Source organism: Macrobrachium rosenbergii, unplaced genomic scaffold, assembly GCF_040412425.1.
Source record: "Macrobrachium rosenbergii isolate ZJJX-2024 unplaced genomic scaffold, ASM4041242v1 282, whole genome shotgun sequence".
Taxonomy (NCBI): Eukaryota; Metazoa; Arthropoda; class Malacostraca; order Decapoda; family Palaemonidae; genus Macrobrachium; species Macrobrachium rosenbergii.
This window is the reverse complement of record NW_027100730.1, coordinates 4,495,463-4,508,796: the sequence shown is the minus strand read 5'-3', so window position 1 is coordinate 4,508,796 and position 13,334 is coordinate 4,495,463. Positions and strand designations below refer to the sequence as shown.

General features: G+C 39.7%; 1 protein-coding gene across 1 annotated transcript; it reads right to left on the bottom strand.

Annotated features, from left to right (window-relative positions):
- Positions 1-3,541: 3,541 nt before the first annotated feature.
- Positions 3,542-4,196, bottom strand: LOC136838261 (uncharacterized). Its single transcript, XM_067103124.1, has 2 exons — positions 4,058-4,196; positions 3,542-3,957 (listed from the first exon to the last, which is right to left on the bottom strand). Exons 1-2 carry the CDS (start codon positions 4,194-4,196, stop codon positions 3,542-3,544), a joined length of 555 nt encoding a protein of 184 aa, XP_066959225.1.
- Positions 4,197-13,334: the final 9,138 nt, after the last annotated feature.

Here is a 13,334-nt window from a genome sequence, read left to right as displayed (position 1 = left end):
GGTATCTTTTGGTTAGGCCTAATGTAGACCATTGACTGACTCTGGGTTCCTAGTCCCCTAGAGTAAAATTATAGAGGGATGAATAAATTTGTTTTTATTTAGCATTTCCCAACGTTTTGTGAGAGAGAGAGAGAGAGAGAGAGAGAGAGAGAGAGAGAGAGAGAGAGAGAGAGAGTGTGTAATTGTCGTTAGTGAGTGCTTCGGTTGTTGGAAGAGGGATGAGGTCGTTGGTTTGTTTACGGCGCTGTCTGTCTGTGGAATATATGTGAGGATTTTTCGGTTTTGGAGGCAGTTTTGAGTCAGAGCTAGTGCCGGAGGAGCTCGACTTCCCCAGAGGCGTTCAGTGATGCAAAAATCTCACTTTGCCTTCTGTCTTTTTTATTAATCTCATTTATTCATTATTGTACCATACTAAATTCAATAAAAACATTTATTAAACTTTTAAAAACACAATTTTATGGATCTCATAATTTTAAATGCGTTTTTTATTTACTGTCGCTAATTACGATCATACTGACAGGTCCCCTCATAAGCAGCTATTGTTGGAGATGTTCAGTAATGCAAAAAGTCACTTTGACGTTTGTATTTTTTAATAAATAATGTTTATTCATTATTTATCTTTATAAAATTAAAAATTATAAAAATTAAACTTTTTAAAATACTACTTTGTGGATTTTATACTTTTAAATACAGTTTTTATTTACAGTCGCTAATTATGATGGCACTGACAGGTTCCCACCTAAGTTGGATTTGTTCAGTGAAGGAAAATGTTACTGTGGTGATTTGAGAAACCACACACAATTTCTGTGTATGTGTGAATCCATGCAGAGTTTCTGTGATTGAAGACTTGATTTGTTTTGTTGTTCGTGTAACCTAAAAGTGAAATTTAAGTTTGCAGAAGCATTGGAACTTTAGTTTGTATGAAAAAATGTGTATTTTGGCATAAAGTTTGTTATGAGATTGTCCTTCTGTACTTGAATTTATATTTGAGATTGTAACTTTGTCATCATCAGTATGAAACCAAAATTGTAATGTTCCATTTGTCATGAGTGAAAGTATTAAATTTGTAAAGCTAATTTGAATTAATGAAGGGACAATATCATTTTGTAACGCTTATCTCATTATTTAACTGTGACTTATTTGCCACGAGTCATTTCTAATGTCGTTGTTTCCCGGCAGGCAGAAGGCGTCTGGAACAGCTACAGATAAGTCTTCCATGTTTGTAAGACTATGTTTTTTTTCGAAAAAGATAGTCATGTCCTATCTCCAAGACCTTGGTAGCTGTGGGAATCATATTTGTAAATCTTATATTCATTGAGATTTTAGTACCTTAGCAATAAGCTTTAGTAATACCTACCTATGACTGTCTTGCTTGAGACTTTCATTAACTAGAGTACCCTGATAGCTTATTTCGTGTTTACATTGCTTACCTACCAAGTGGACTCTTGATTTTCATACTATATATCTGTTTCAGTTACATTTAAGTAATAAACGTGATGTTCAGTAAGGTGAGGCATTAAAGCCTGTGATGTAATTTTGTGTACTAATATATATATACTAATATATATATATATATATATATATATATATATATATATATATATATATATATATATATATATTCTTAATTATATTTTGTTATAAATTTGTAACAAGCTTTTCATTTGAACCTAGACCTAATAGTAGTAGCTATATCTTGCATCAAGTCAACAAGCTACGGTAGGCGCTGGGTTGTTAGCCTAAGCTTAGAATTTATGGTGATTGTACCAGTGGGAGTAAGCCACTACAGTACCTGTCAATATACAGATTTAGTATAGTACTAAGTACCTCAGAAACTTTACAGTTCATAAGTAACATCTAGGCTAGTGATTACTTGGCTAACCTAGAGTAACCTATCTATTCTAATGTGTTCATTCACCACTGAATGAATAGTTCTGCTAGCCCAACATCACTTGTTGGATGAATGATCAGTCTTATGTTCTGTAGCTTGCAGTTAAAGGGTGGTTGTAGACTGATTCAATACAGGGTGATAGCAAGCACCACTGGAAGCAGTTGTTTAGCCTAGTATATTGTATTCACCACAGTTACCTTCAATAATGTAATTCGTTATTGATCGTGTTTATTCATGATTTCACTTTAAAATATCCCCTAGTAATTAATAATAAAGGCATTAAAGATATTATCTTATAGATTTCATGCAAATTAAAAATTTTTCCATTTAATGTGAATTACGACCACACAGCCACCGACCCTGTAATCTATTTGGTACCTCCAAAAACTTTTTACAAAATTTTTAAATATTATTTACATGACGTTATCGGCGTTATTACCGGTCATTATTGTAGTTAAATGACTTATTATTGAATTTATTATTATAATTTATAATTAGTTATTAATAGCGGGAAATAAGGGAAACAGGAAATGGAAGGGAAGCAGGTGGGGTGACATTGCTGGAACTACCCTCTTGGCTGGCGGATTTGAACACCGTCTCTTCTCCCTACCCTTCCTCAATCAAAGACTCCCCGATATCCTCAGCAACACTCTCCTCTTCCCCCTCCCCGACTCTTCCTCATCTACCTCCTACCCAAAATCATCCCCTTCTCCCCATTCTCCACCTCTTCTTCCTCCACTTCCTTCCTCTCCTGTTCCTCCACCCCTTCCATTCAATCCTCCTCCTCCCCCTACCCTCTCCTCATCTCCCTCCTGCCCTTCTTCTTTCCCACCTTTATCCCTACTAGGTTGAGGGGTCGGTTTCCTGATACGCCTTCTCCTCCTCCACTGCCTTCTTCTATCAAAGGCATCATCCTCCGCCAAACCTCCTCTCTCTCTCCATATCTTCTTTCACTTTATCTCACCATGTAATTCTCTGTCTCCCTCTCGACCTTCTTCCTCTAACAGGTTCTTCTTCCCAAGCCCTCTTCACTCCCTCCTTGTCATCCATCCTCAACACTGCCCATACCATCTCAATCATGACTCTCTTATCACCTCTGTGATCTTTACTAAGCCCGCTCTTCTTCTTCTTCTCATTTCATCGTTTTCCAGTCTCTCAAGCAGCGATATTCCCATAATCCACCTCAGCATTCTCATCTCTGTTCTCTCAAGCTTTACTGCCTCTCTTCTTCTTCTTCTTCTTCTTCTTAGAGGCCATGTTTCTGATCCATACATTAACACTGGTCTTATCACTGTGCTACAGATCTTGACTTTTAGCTTGATTGGCATTTTCTTATCACATTCAACTCCAGCTACATCTCCCCACTTCCCCCACACCGCTTTTATCCTGCTGTCCACTTCAGCCTCACATCCTCCCTCTTGGCTTAAAGTAGGTCCTAATATTTAAACTTTTCCCCCTGTTTTATAATCGAGCCTCTTCTCTCTTGTATTACTATTCTGTCTCTATCTTCCTTACTGCTCACCAAAACCTCTGTTTTGTTCACATTCACCCTTAAGCCCCCCCCCCCCCTCTAAAGACTCCTGCCACTCTCCCTCCAACCCTTCTCTGTAGGTCCTCCTCATCTTCAGCAGTGATCACCAAATCATCAGCTTACAACAACTCCCACAGCACTTCATTCCTGATCTCTTCACTCAACACATCCATGACCAGCACGAACAAAAATGGGCTTAATGCTGACCCCTGGTGTACTCCAACACTAACTTCAAAGTTTTCTGTTTCCCCAACTGCTGTTATGACTCTTGTGCTCGTTCCCTGAAATATCATCTCCACCAGCCTAGCCAACTTTTCTGGGGCTTTCCTCTTCCTCAAACAGCAAAACATCACTTCTTTTGGGAGTCTATCATATGCTTTCTCCAGATCTATAAATGCACAATAAAGCTCCTGGTTTCCCTCTAGCCTCTTTTCCTGTAGCTGTCTTACTATGAATCCATACTGCTGTTTCCCAATCTTTGCAATTTCTCTTAATCTCTCATCCAGTATCCTCTCTAAAACTTTCAATCCATGCCCTGTCGTTTAATTCCTCTGTAGTTACCAGTCCCTTGGCATTTCTCCCACTTCCCAAATAGCTTTTAATAAATCCAGCAGCCATTTCTTTCCCCTCTGTACCTAGTACTTTGATCATTTCAATTTGGAACTCTGATGGACCTGGTGCTTTTCCATTCTTCATTTTACTTAATGCTCTCTTCTTCACTTCTCTATCCTGTATCTCCACCACTGGTCCCTCCACCCTCTGTGCTTCCCCCATCTCCACTCTGCTCTCTCTTATTTTCAGTATTTAAAAGCTGTTTAAAATACTCTCTCCATCTCTTCTTGATGTCTTCTTCCCTATACAGTATATTTCCATCTCTATCCTTGATGGCACCCAGTTTACCCAAATCCTGTCTCTGCCTTTTCCTCAAGTTTGAAATTTTACAGATGTTCTTTTCTCCTGCTCTTGTTCCTAGTCTTTCATTCAACTACTTTGTCGCCCTTCCAATAGCTACACCTACACCTACACCTACACCTATACATACACCTACCCTCCTTCCTTCCTTCCTTCCTTCCTTCTTCCTTCCTTCCTTCCTTCCTTCTCGCATCTCTTTCCTCTTCTCTGACAGTTCCTTGGCAACCTGTGCAGGCCTTACTCTCCAGTCCTTCCTTGGAGGCTTTTGGTTTTCTTTTCATTGATGATCCTTGCAACTCCCTCTCTCTCCCGCCCCTCCTCCTCCAACTGCACTGTCTCCCATCCCCCTCCTCCTCCACCCCAACCTCCTCCTCCTCCTCCCACTCCTACATCATCCCCCCTCAGCCTTCTCCTGATCCACCCTCTTATAGACAACCCCCTCCCTCTCTTCCCCTTCACCTCATTCTCCTCCTCTTCATCCTTCGCCTCCTCCCCCTCCACCTACTCCTCTCCTCCCCTCCCCCCCTCTCATCTCCCTCCTGCCCCTACTCCTCCGACTGCCCTGTCTCCCATCCCCCTCCTCTTCCACCCCAACCTCCTCCTCCTCCTCCTCCCACTACTACCATTCCCTATCTCTAGGACACCCCAAGGGAACCCACAGGAGCTCCTAGGAAGAGAGCTAGTAGCAGTAGTAATACGAGTGTTAATAGCAGTAGTGATAACATTAGTAGCAGTAGTAACAAGAGTGTTAATAGCATTAATAATATTAGTAGCAGAAGTGATAAGAGTGGTAATAGCAGTAAAATTAATATTAGTAGCAATAGTAATAAGAGTGTTAATAGCAGTAATAATAACATTAGTAGCAGTAGTAATAAGAGTGTTAATAGCAGTAGTAATAACATTAGTAACAGTATTAGTAAGAGAGCTAGTAGCAGTAGTAATAAGAGTGTTAATAGCAGTAGTAATAATATTAGTAACAGTATTAGTAAGAGAGCTAGTAGCAGTAGTAATAAGAGTGTTAATAGCAGTAGTAATAACATTAGTAGCAGTATTAACAAAAGAGCTAGTAGCAGTAGTAATCAGAGTGTTAATAGCAGTAGTAATAACATTAGTAGCAGTATTAACAAAAGAGCTAGTAGCAGTAGTAATAAGAGTGTTAATAGCAGTAGTAATATCATTATTATTAGTAGTAATAAGTGTTAATAGCAGTAATAATATTAGTAGCAGTATTAATAAGAGAGCTAGTAGCAGTAGTAATACGGGTGTTAATAGCAGTAGTAATATTAGTAGCCGCAGTAATAAGAGTGTTAATAGCAGTAGTTATATTAGTAGCAGTATTAATAAGAGAGCTTGTAGTATTAGTAATGTGAGTGTTAATAATAACATTAGTAGCTGCAGTAATACGAGTGTTAATAGCAGTAGTAATAGCATTAGTAGCAGTATTAATAAGAAAGCTAGTAGCAGTAGTAATACGAGTGTTAATAGCAGTAGTAATAACATTAGTAGCAGTATTAATAAGAGAGCTAGTAGCAGTAGTAATATGAGTGTTAATAGCAGTAGTAATAACATTAGTAGCCGCAGTAATAAGAGTGTTAATAGCAGTAGTAATAAATTAGTAGCAGTATTAATAAGAGAGCTAGTAGCAGTAGTAATAAGAGTGTTAATAGCAGTAATAATAACATTAAAATTAAGTATACTTTAGTTTTACCAGACCACTGAGCTGATTAACAGCTCTCCTAGAGAGGGCTGGCCCGAAGGATTAGACTTATTTTATGTGGCTAAGAACCAACTGGTTACTTAGCAACGGGACCTACAGCTTATTGTGGAATCCGAACCACATTATAACGAGAAATGAATTTCTATCACCAGAAATAAATTCCTCTAACTCTTCATCAGCCGGCCGGAGACTCGAACTCGGGCCTAGCGAGTGCTAGTCCACAGTTCTACCGACTCACCCAATGAAGAGCTTAACATAGTAGCAGTATTAATAAGAGAGCTAGTAGCAGTAGTAATAAGAGTGTCAATAGCAGTAATAATAACATTAGTAGCAGTATTAATAAGAGAGCTAGTAGCAGTAGTAATGCGAGTGTTAATAGCAGTAGTAATAACATTAGTAGCTGCAGTAATAAGTGTTAATAGTAGTAGTAATAACATTAGTAGCAGTATTAATAAGAGAGCTAGTAGCAGTAGTAGTAAGGGTGTTAGCAGCAGTAGTAATAAGAGTGCTAATAGCATACTGAGTATTCAGTGGTATTCTGGGGCATTCTGTTTATTCAGTGGTATTCTGGGGCATTCTGGCTATTCAGTGGTATTCTGGGTATTCAGTAATATTGTGGGGCATTCTGGGTATTCAGTAATGTATTCTGGGGCATTCTGGTATTCAGTGGTATTCTGGAGCATTCTGGGTATTTAGTGGTATTCTGGGGCATTCTGGGTATTCAGGGGCATTCTGGGTATTCAGAGGTATTCTGGGTATTCAGTAATGTATTCTGGGGCATTCTGGGTATTCCGTGGTAATCTGGGGCATTCTGGGTATTCAATGGTATTCTGGGGCATTCTGGGTATTCAGTGGTATTCTGGGTATTCAATGGTATTCTTGGACATTCTGGGTATTCAGGGGCATTCTGGGTATTCAGTGGTATTCTGTATTGGTATTATGGGGTATTTCGAGTTACAGTGAGATATCTGGAGGTATTCTGGGTATTCAGAGAGAGAGAGAGAGAGTCCTCTATGGGTGTCTTCTTCCCATCTGCCTTCTCTGGGGTCATTCCTGAAGGAATTCCTGTTGCCTCTCCTCCAGGATCTGGAACTGGAACAGAGAGACACAACAGAAAACGGAAGCCTTTGCGAGATCTGCTCTCTAGCCTTACACCTGCCCCTACAGGTGACGCCTTCTTCTAAGGCTCTTTTCTTTCATTAATTCAAATCAGCTCCTGGCTCACTGAGGTCTGTTCGAGGCTAGAAGACCCCCACCACAGGGTGCGAGGCTACAATGAGCTCAGAAAAAAAAAGAGACGAAGACAGCGTTCGTATGCAAGACCTCGATCCTGACTTCAGCTCCACAAAGCAGTTACTTATCACTGCCTAGTGTCGTTGAGTGCAGGCAGACGCAGCAACTGAGAACAAAGGGACTTATCAGAAGACTTCATGAATGAAGGCATCAAAGTGAAGGCCATCTTGTGTCGCAGTCTGCCAACAGCACCAGAAGACTTTAAGTCAAGAAGCCAGCCAAGGGGCGTCAGGAACCGAAGGGGGCGGGCGCAGCGGGGGATGGAACGAAGGCCGGGAAAGATGATGGCGTCATTAGACTGAGCTCTAATAAGTGTGTAATACAAAGGATAAAACCACTGTATCTTTTCCCGGCAGAATCGAAGTCACCAGTCGTGAGGCTTGATGATGAACACAGTGTGACTTCACCCACTGAGGAGGAGGAGGTGTAAGGGAGGGAAGGAGGGAGGGAGGGGTTCATCTCGCCAAGATAAGGGTTTACATCTATTTAGAGAAACAGCAACAGCAGCTGACTCCTGCTGGTTTGGGAGAGGCGGTGAAGAAGAAGAAGCCCTAGACCTATATTTTACGTTACTATATTATGTTATATATGTGTAATCCCCCCTGGAAACAGACTCAATATTCCGTGTAGGAATACTACGTAACGTTTGCCTTTAGCGATCTACCTTCAGGAACGTCATGGAATTTCAACCCTTTCTCCCTCTCCCTGAACACTCCCCCTTAGGTCCCACACACCTTTCTTTTTTTCTCAGCGAGTATTTCACGTGCCCCTCTCTCTCTCTCTCTCTCTCGAATGTCAAAAAGATCTCTCTCGTTCTCGCATTCCACATAGAAGAAATGAAATGGGTCATCTAAGGAAACGCAATCTTTCGTACAAAAATAGATTTATTTAAAGCAACCCAACAAGTAATGAATAAACAAAGCAAAGGTTAAAATGCATCATAAATGAAATTGTCAAGTAAGAATAATCTAATCCTGACTAAAAAAGTCTCATCACGGCTAATGGCCTGTAAATCCAAAAATTCTCACATATTCCATTATAGACTTTGTAAGTCTAGTCTAGTCTCAAAGTCTACCACATAAAAATTAGATACATTGCAAAGGTTTTGCAAATGTATTCTCTATGATCACACCAACATGATAACATCATGTTCTCTCACTATGTTCTCGCCACACCACCACCACCGACATCTGTCAAAGGAATTAAGCACAAATAATACTCTCCCAAAAATATGCAAGTGCAAAACATAATAATGAAAAGTCTAAAATGCATGAGTAAATAGCATACTGGTAAATAGAACACAATAAAACAGAATATTGAAATGGTAAAAGGCTATGTCCACTTCCCACACAAGTTAAAAAATAGAGCTATGCTCCAATCGCAGCAATCACACCAACACCTAAAAGAACTAAAGGTGCTGCTCTTTTACTTCTCCTATTCTGTATAGAAGGTGAATTTCCTGGAGTAACGTCAGGAATCCATTCTAACGTTTTATCTATGCCTTTATCAACTCTATCTAACGTTATTCTTATTTCTTTCATTAATCTAGTTAAAGAGACTGGTAAAGTTCTCTTATTCTCTGCTTCATCTAAAATGAACACGAGACAAAAAAAACAATAAATATCATATATATACAAATATCAACATATTTATCCCTCTAATTATATACAAATGTTCCATTACATCCCAACTTTCTTTAATTTTGAAATATGAGTTAATTTCGTCACACCAGTATTTACATCTTTTACTACAAATCTATTCCCTTTTTTGATCTCTACAATCTCAAAAGGTCCATGGAACTTTGGACTTAATTTATAATTCGGATCATTCCGAACATTCACTTTAACAAACACTCTATCACCCATAGAAAAAGCTACTCCCCGCGATTTCGCGTTACTTTTCTCTACCATTGCGCGCGAACTAAGTTCAAGTTCTTTACTGATACGCGCAAATCTTTCTCTCGCTGTATTTATCAACGAAGTAACCGTAACATCGCCCTTAACTCGCTCTGGTAAGAAATCAGAAGGTCCTTTCAACTTGTACCCATACAAAGCTTCTGCTGGAGATATCTTAATTGTGTCATTCACCATAGTATTGATACTATATCGCACTTCATCCAAAGATCTGTCCCAATGTGTATCGGAACCGCCCACTGTCATGCGTAAAGCTTCGATTATTTTCCGATTCGCCCTCTCACATAACCCGTTCGCTTCTGGTCTATACAGGATTATAGATACTTTCTTTATTCCCAGTAAATTAGCAAGACCGTCTAAAGTCTTATTAATAAATTCCCTACCATTGTCTGTGATCAGACATTCAGAACACCATATCTACAAATTATCCCCTTAAAGAACGCTATATAGCAACTTCCTCAGCTGACTTGTATTTCAGTGGGAAAATCTCGACAAAACGAGTTAGCTCGTCAACAACTACTAATAGATGTCTATATCCATAAGCAGATTCTGAGAAGTTACCCAGAATATCCATATGCACTCTCTGAAACGGCCTATTTGGTATGGGATATGAACCCAAACGACACGACACCGTCGTCGCCGGCTTATTCGCATTGCAAACAGCGCAACTCTTCACAAAGGCCTCCACTGCGGAAAACATATTTTTCCAAAAGAACTTTGACCTGACGTTTTCATACGTCTTGTCCACACCTAAATGAGGAGAACCAAATTTACAATGTACAATGTCTAGAACTTGTGATACTAGACTCTCTGGCACGATGATTTGTGTAATTTCACCCCTGCTTAGACTACTTCGTAAGTTATACTTAACTTTCCTAACTAATAAATTATTCTCCAACTCTAGTCCAGAAAAAGGCAACTTATACCCTTTCTTCGGTGAAACTCCCCTGAGAAATGCCTTAGCATCTGATAGTAATTTATCTTCATCTTGCTTCTCTTCTAGCAAAGGTATGTCCCAAGTGATATTTTCACCAGTAACATAACAACAACGTTTCCCTCAACATCACGAACAACAATCTCTTCCGAGACTGCCGACTCACTATTTCTCCCCGAAGTATGCACTGTAGGAATGTGTATGTCCTCTACATGTGATATCTCAGAACTACTAGTATCCGAGACATTAGACACCAAATGTCTACTCTCGTCTCCCACATAGGATTCGGTCTGTACTCCCTCATCCTCAACTGGAAAATATCTGCTCAATGCATCTGCAACTACATTATGCTTACCTTCAATGTATTTGAGGCTTGCATCCAAACCTCTCAATGTCAAAAACCAACGTGCTCTCTTGGGCGATAAATTTGGCTCATTAAAAAGCTCTAGCAATGGTTGATGATCTGTAAAAATCTCAACTTTATTTCCCAACCACAACATCTTGAAATGAACAAGGCTAGAGACGACTGCGAAAGCCTCCTTGTCCACAACTGACATCAGCCTTTCGTTACTACCACGCGTTTTGAACTTTCTGCTATAAAAAGCAATTGGGTGTAATTTTCCCTCAAATTTTTGCATCAAACACTCACCTATACCTTCCTGACTCGCGTCAGTCACCAAGGTGAACGGTTGACTAAAATCTGGAAACTTCAAAACAGGTGGGTTCACTAAAGCATTCTTAAGCTTCTCAAAAGCTAATTGCTGACTGTCACTCCAAACAAATTTAACGTCTTCCTGTAATAGATCTGTCAATGGAGACGCTATTGTAGAAAAATTCCGCACAAAACGGCGAAAGAAACCCGGCATACCTAGGAATGAACGAATCTGCTTCCTGGTTTTGGGAACTGGAAAACTCACGATAGCTTTGACTTTGTCATCATTCACTCTGACTCCTTCTTTAGAGATAACATGACCTAAATAAACAATTTCTTTCTTCAGAAACTCACATTTAGCCAATTTGACTTTTAATCCAGCGAACCTTAATCGCTTGAGGACTTCTTTTAACACCTTTAGATGTTCTTCGATTGTATCTGTGCATATGAGAATGTCATCCATGTACACAAACACCGACTTTCCTAATAAACCGTGAAGTACTGTGTTAACCAGTCTAGTAAATGTTACTGGGGACCCTTGTAATCCAAAAGGCATCCTATTAAACTCGTAATGTCCCTTTGGTATAGAAAATGCTGTAAATTTACGACTATTCTCGCTAAGAGGAACTTGCAAAAATCCTTGCATAAGATCTATAGACGAATATATATTCTTGCCACCAATCTCAACAAACAAATCAGGCAAACAAGCTACAGGATATCTATCTGGGCATGTCTTCTCGTTCAATTTACGAAAGTCTACGCAAACTCTGATGCTACCGTCTTTCTTTGGGACCGCTAGTAAAGGAAAGTTAAAAGGTGAAGAGCTTTCCCTAATAATCCCTTCCGATTCCCATCTCTGAACTTCCTTTTCTACTTCTTCTCTGATCTTAAAAGGAATTCGATACGCTGGAATATATATGGGATTTGTACCTTTCTCTAGGCGGATTGAATGTTCTAAAACATCTGTAACTCCTAATTTATCTCCCTTCAAAGCAATAATATCTAAATATTCTTTCAACACTTTCTCTACTTTATCTGAATACTCGGAATAATCAGCTTTAGCCAAATGTTCGTGAAGAACTTGACTTCTGAATTGTAGCTCCTCGCTGGGAAACATGTTACCGTCTCCACAAAAACTCACTATCTTATGTTCTTCCTTAAACTCTTCAAAATCAATTACGTAAGTACCCTTGTGATATTTTTTCACTGAGTCTTGATAGCTTACTAATTGTACTGTAGTTACGCCTGCGACTGAAACTTCATTTACTGACACCGTACTCACAACGGCCGCTTTAATATTACTGTGTTGTATAGTGTGATGAAAGAGAGTTAGCTGTAAGATGCAACTGACGGCTTTGCCCCAGTTCCATCTTACAGCTAACTCTCTTTCATCACACTATATAACACAGTAATATTAAAGCGGTCGTATTTTCTGAAATATATGTAGTGGGCAGGACAGACCACTCAACAAGTTGACGGGTTGATTGATTAGTTAATTGATTGGTTGGTTGATTGACTGGTTGATTATTTGATTGATGACTGATGATGAGTAGGCATATACACGAGAAGATAAAACACTTCATTATTCCTTTTTTGTGTATTGAAATGTAGACTGGCTTCATTCCGTCAGACTGGCTCCCCTGGGGATTTTCATATGAGAGAGAGAGAGAGAGAGAGAGAGGTGGGGGTTGGGGGAGCGGGTGGGCATATCATTCGTAGGAAGGTTTAAATGCTAATGATATTTTGAGCCCAAATCCGGAATGTAGACATAATCACATTAGGATTTATATTGTAGGAATTTTTATTCAAATTATAATGCAGACATTGTTTTGTTGTCTGTTGCTAAAGTTGTAAGTATAACTTGGTTTTGTCATTCTTTTACGTATGATCTCTCTCTCTCTCTCTCTCTCTCTCTCTCTCTCTCTCTCTCTCTCTCTCTCTCTCTCTCTCTCGATGGCTATTTCTCAGCACAAAAAGCACCAGCCTGGGACTACGTCGACTTCGAACGAATGCAAGTTTGAAAACACTTTGATCTTCTATTTTGAGAACCATTTAAAAGAAAACTTCTTTTCAATTAACACTGTCCAAATCCTATTGTCATGTTGAGAGAGAGAGAGAGAGAGAGAGAAAGAGAGAGAGAGAGAGAGAGAGAGAGAGAGAGAGAGAGAGAGAGACTCACGGTTTGTGAATCGGGCCCAAACAGTGTTCAGCAGCAGTTTTGCCTTATTTTGTTTTTCAGTTTCAATAAACTATATCGACAGAACTTGAATAAAGGCTTTTTGCCGAAGAACTCCATCGAATGAACACATGAAATCTGTCAATCAATTTAGGGGGAACTTCTCATGCTGACGTCACGACCTTTCGAGTTTCTTTCTCCTCCTCCCCTCCCGCCTATCCTCCCGACATCCTCCTCCCCCCCTCCCCTCCTCCTCCTCCTCCTCCTCCTCCTCCTCCTCCTCCTCCTGGCCATCTTGAAGTATCGGTTCAAATG

Excerpts from the sequence above, each read along its gene's own strand:
- LOC136838261 (XM_067103124.1), bottom strand. The coding sequence starts at position 4,196 with ATGGGGGAAGCACAGAGGGTGGAGGGACCAGTGGTGGAGATACAGGAT. Across the intron at positions 3,958-4,057 it reads TGAAATGATCAAAGTACTAG|GGCATGGATTGAAAGTTTTA; the intron begins GTACAGAGGGGA and ends ATTAAACGACAG.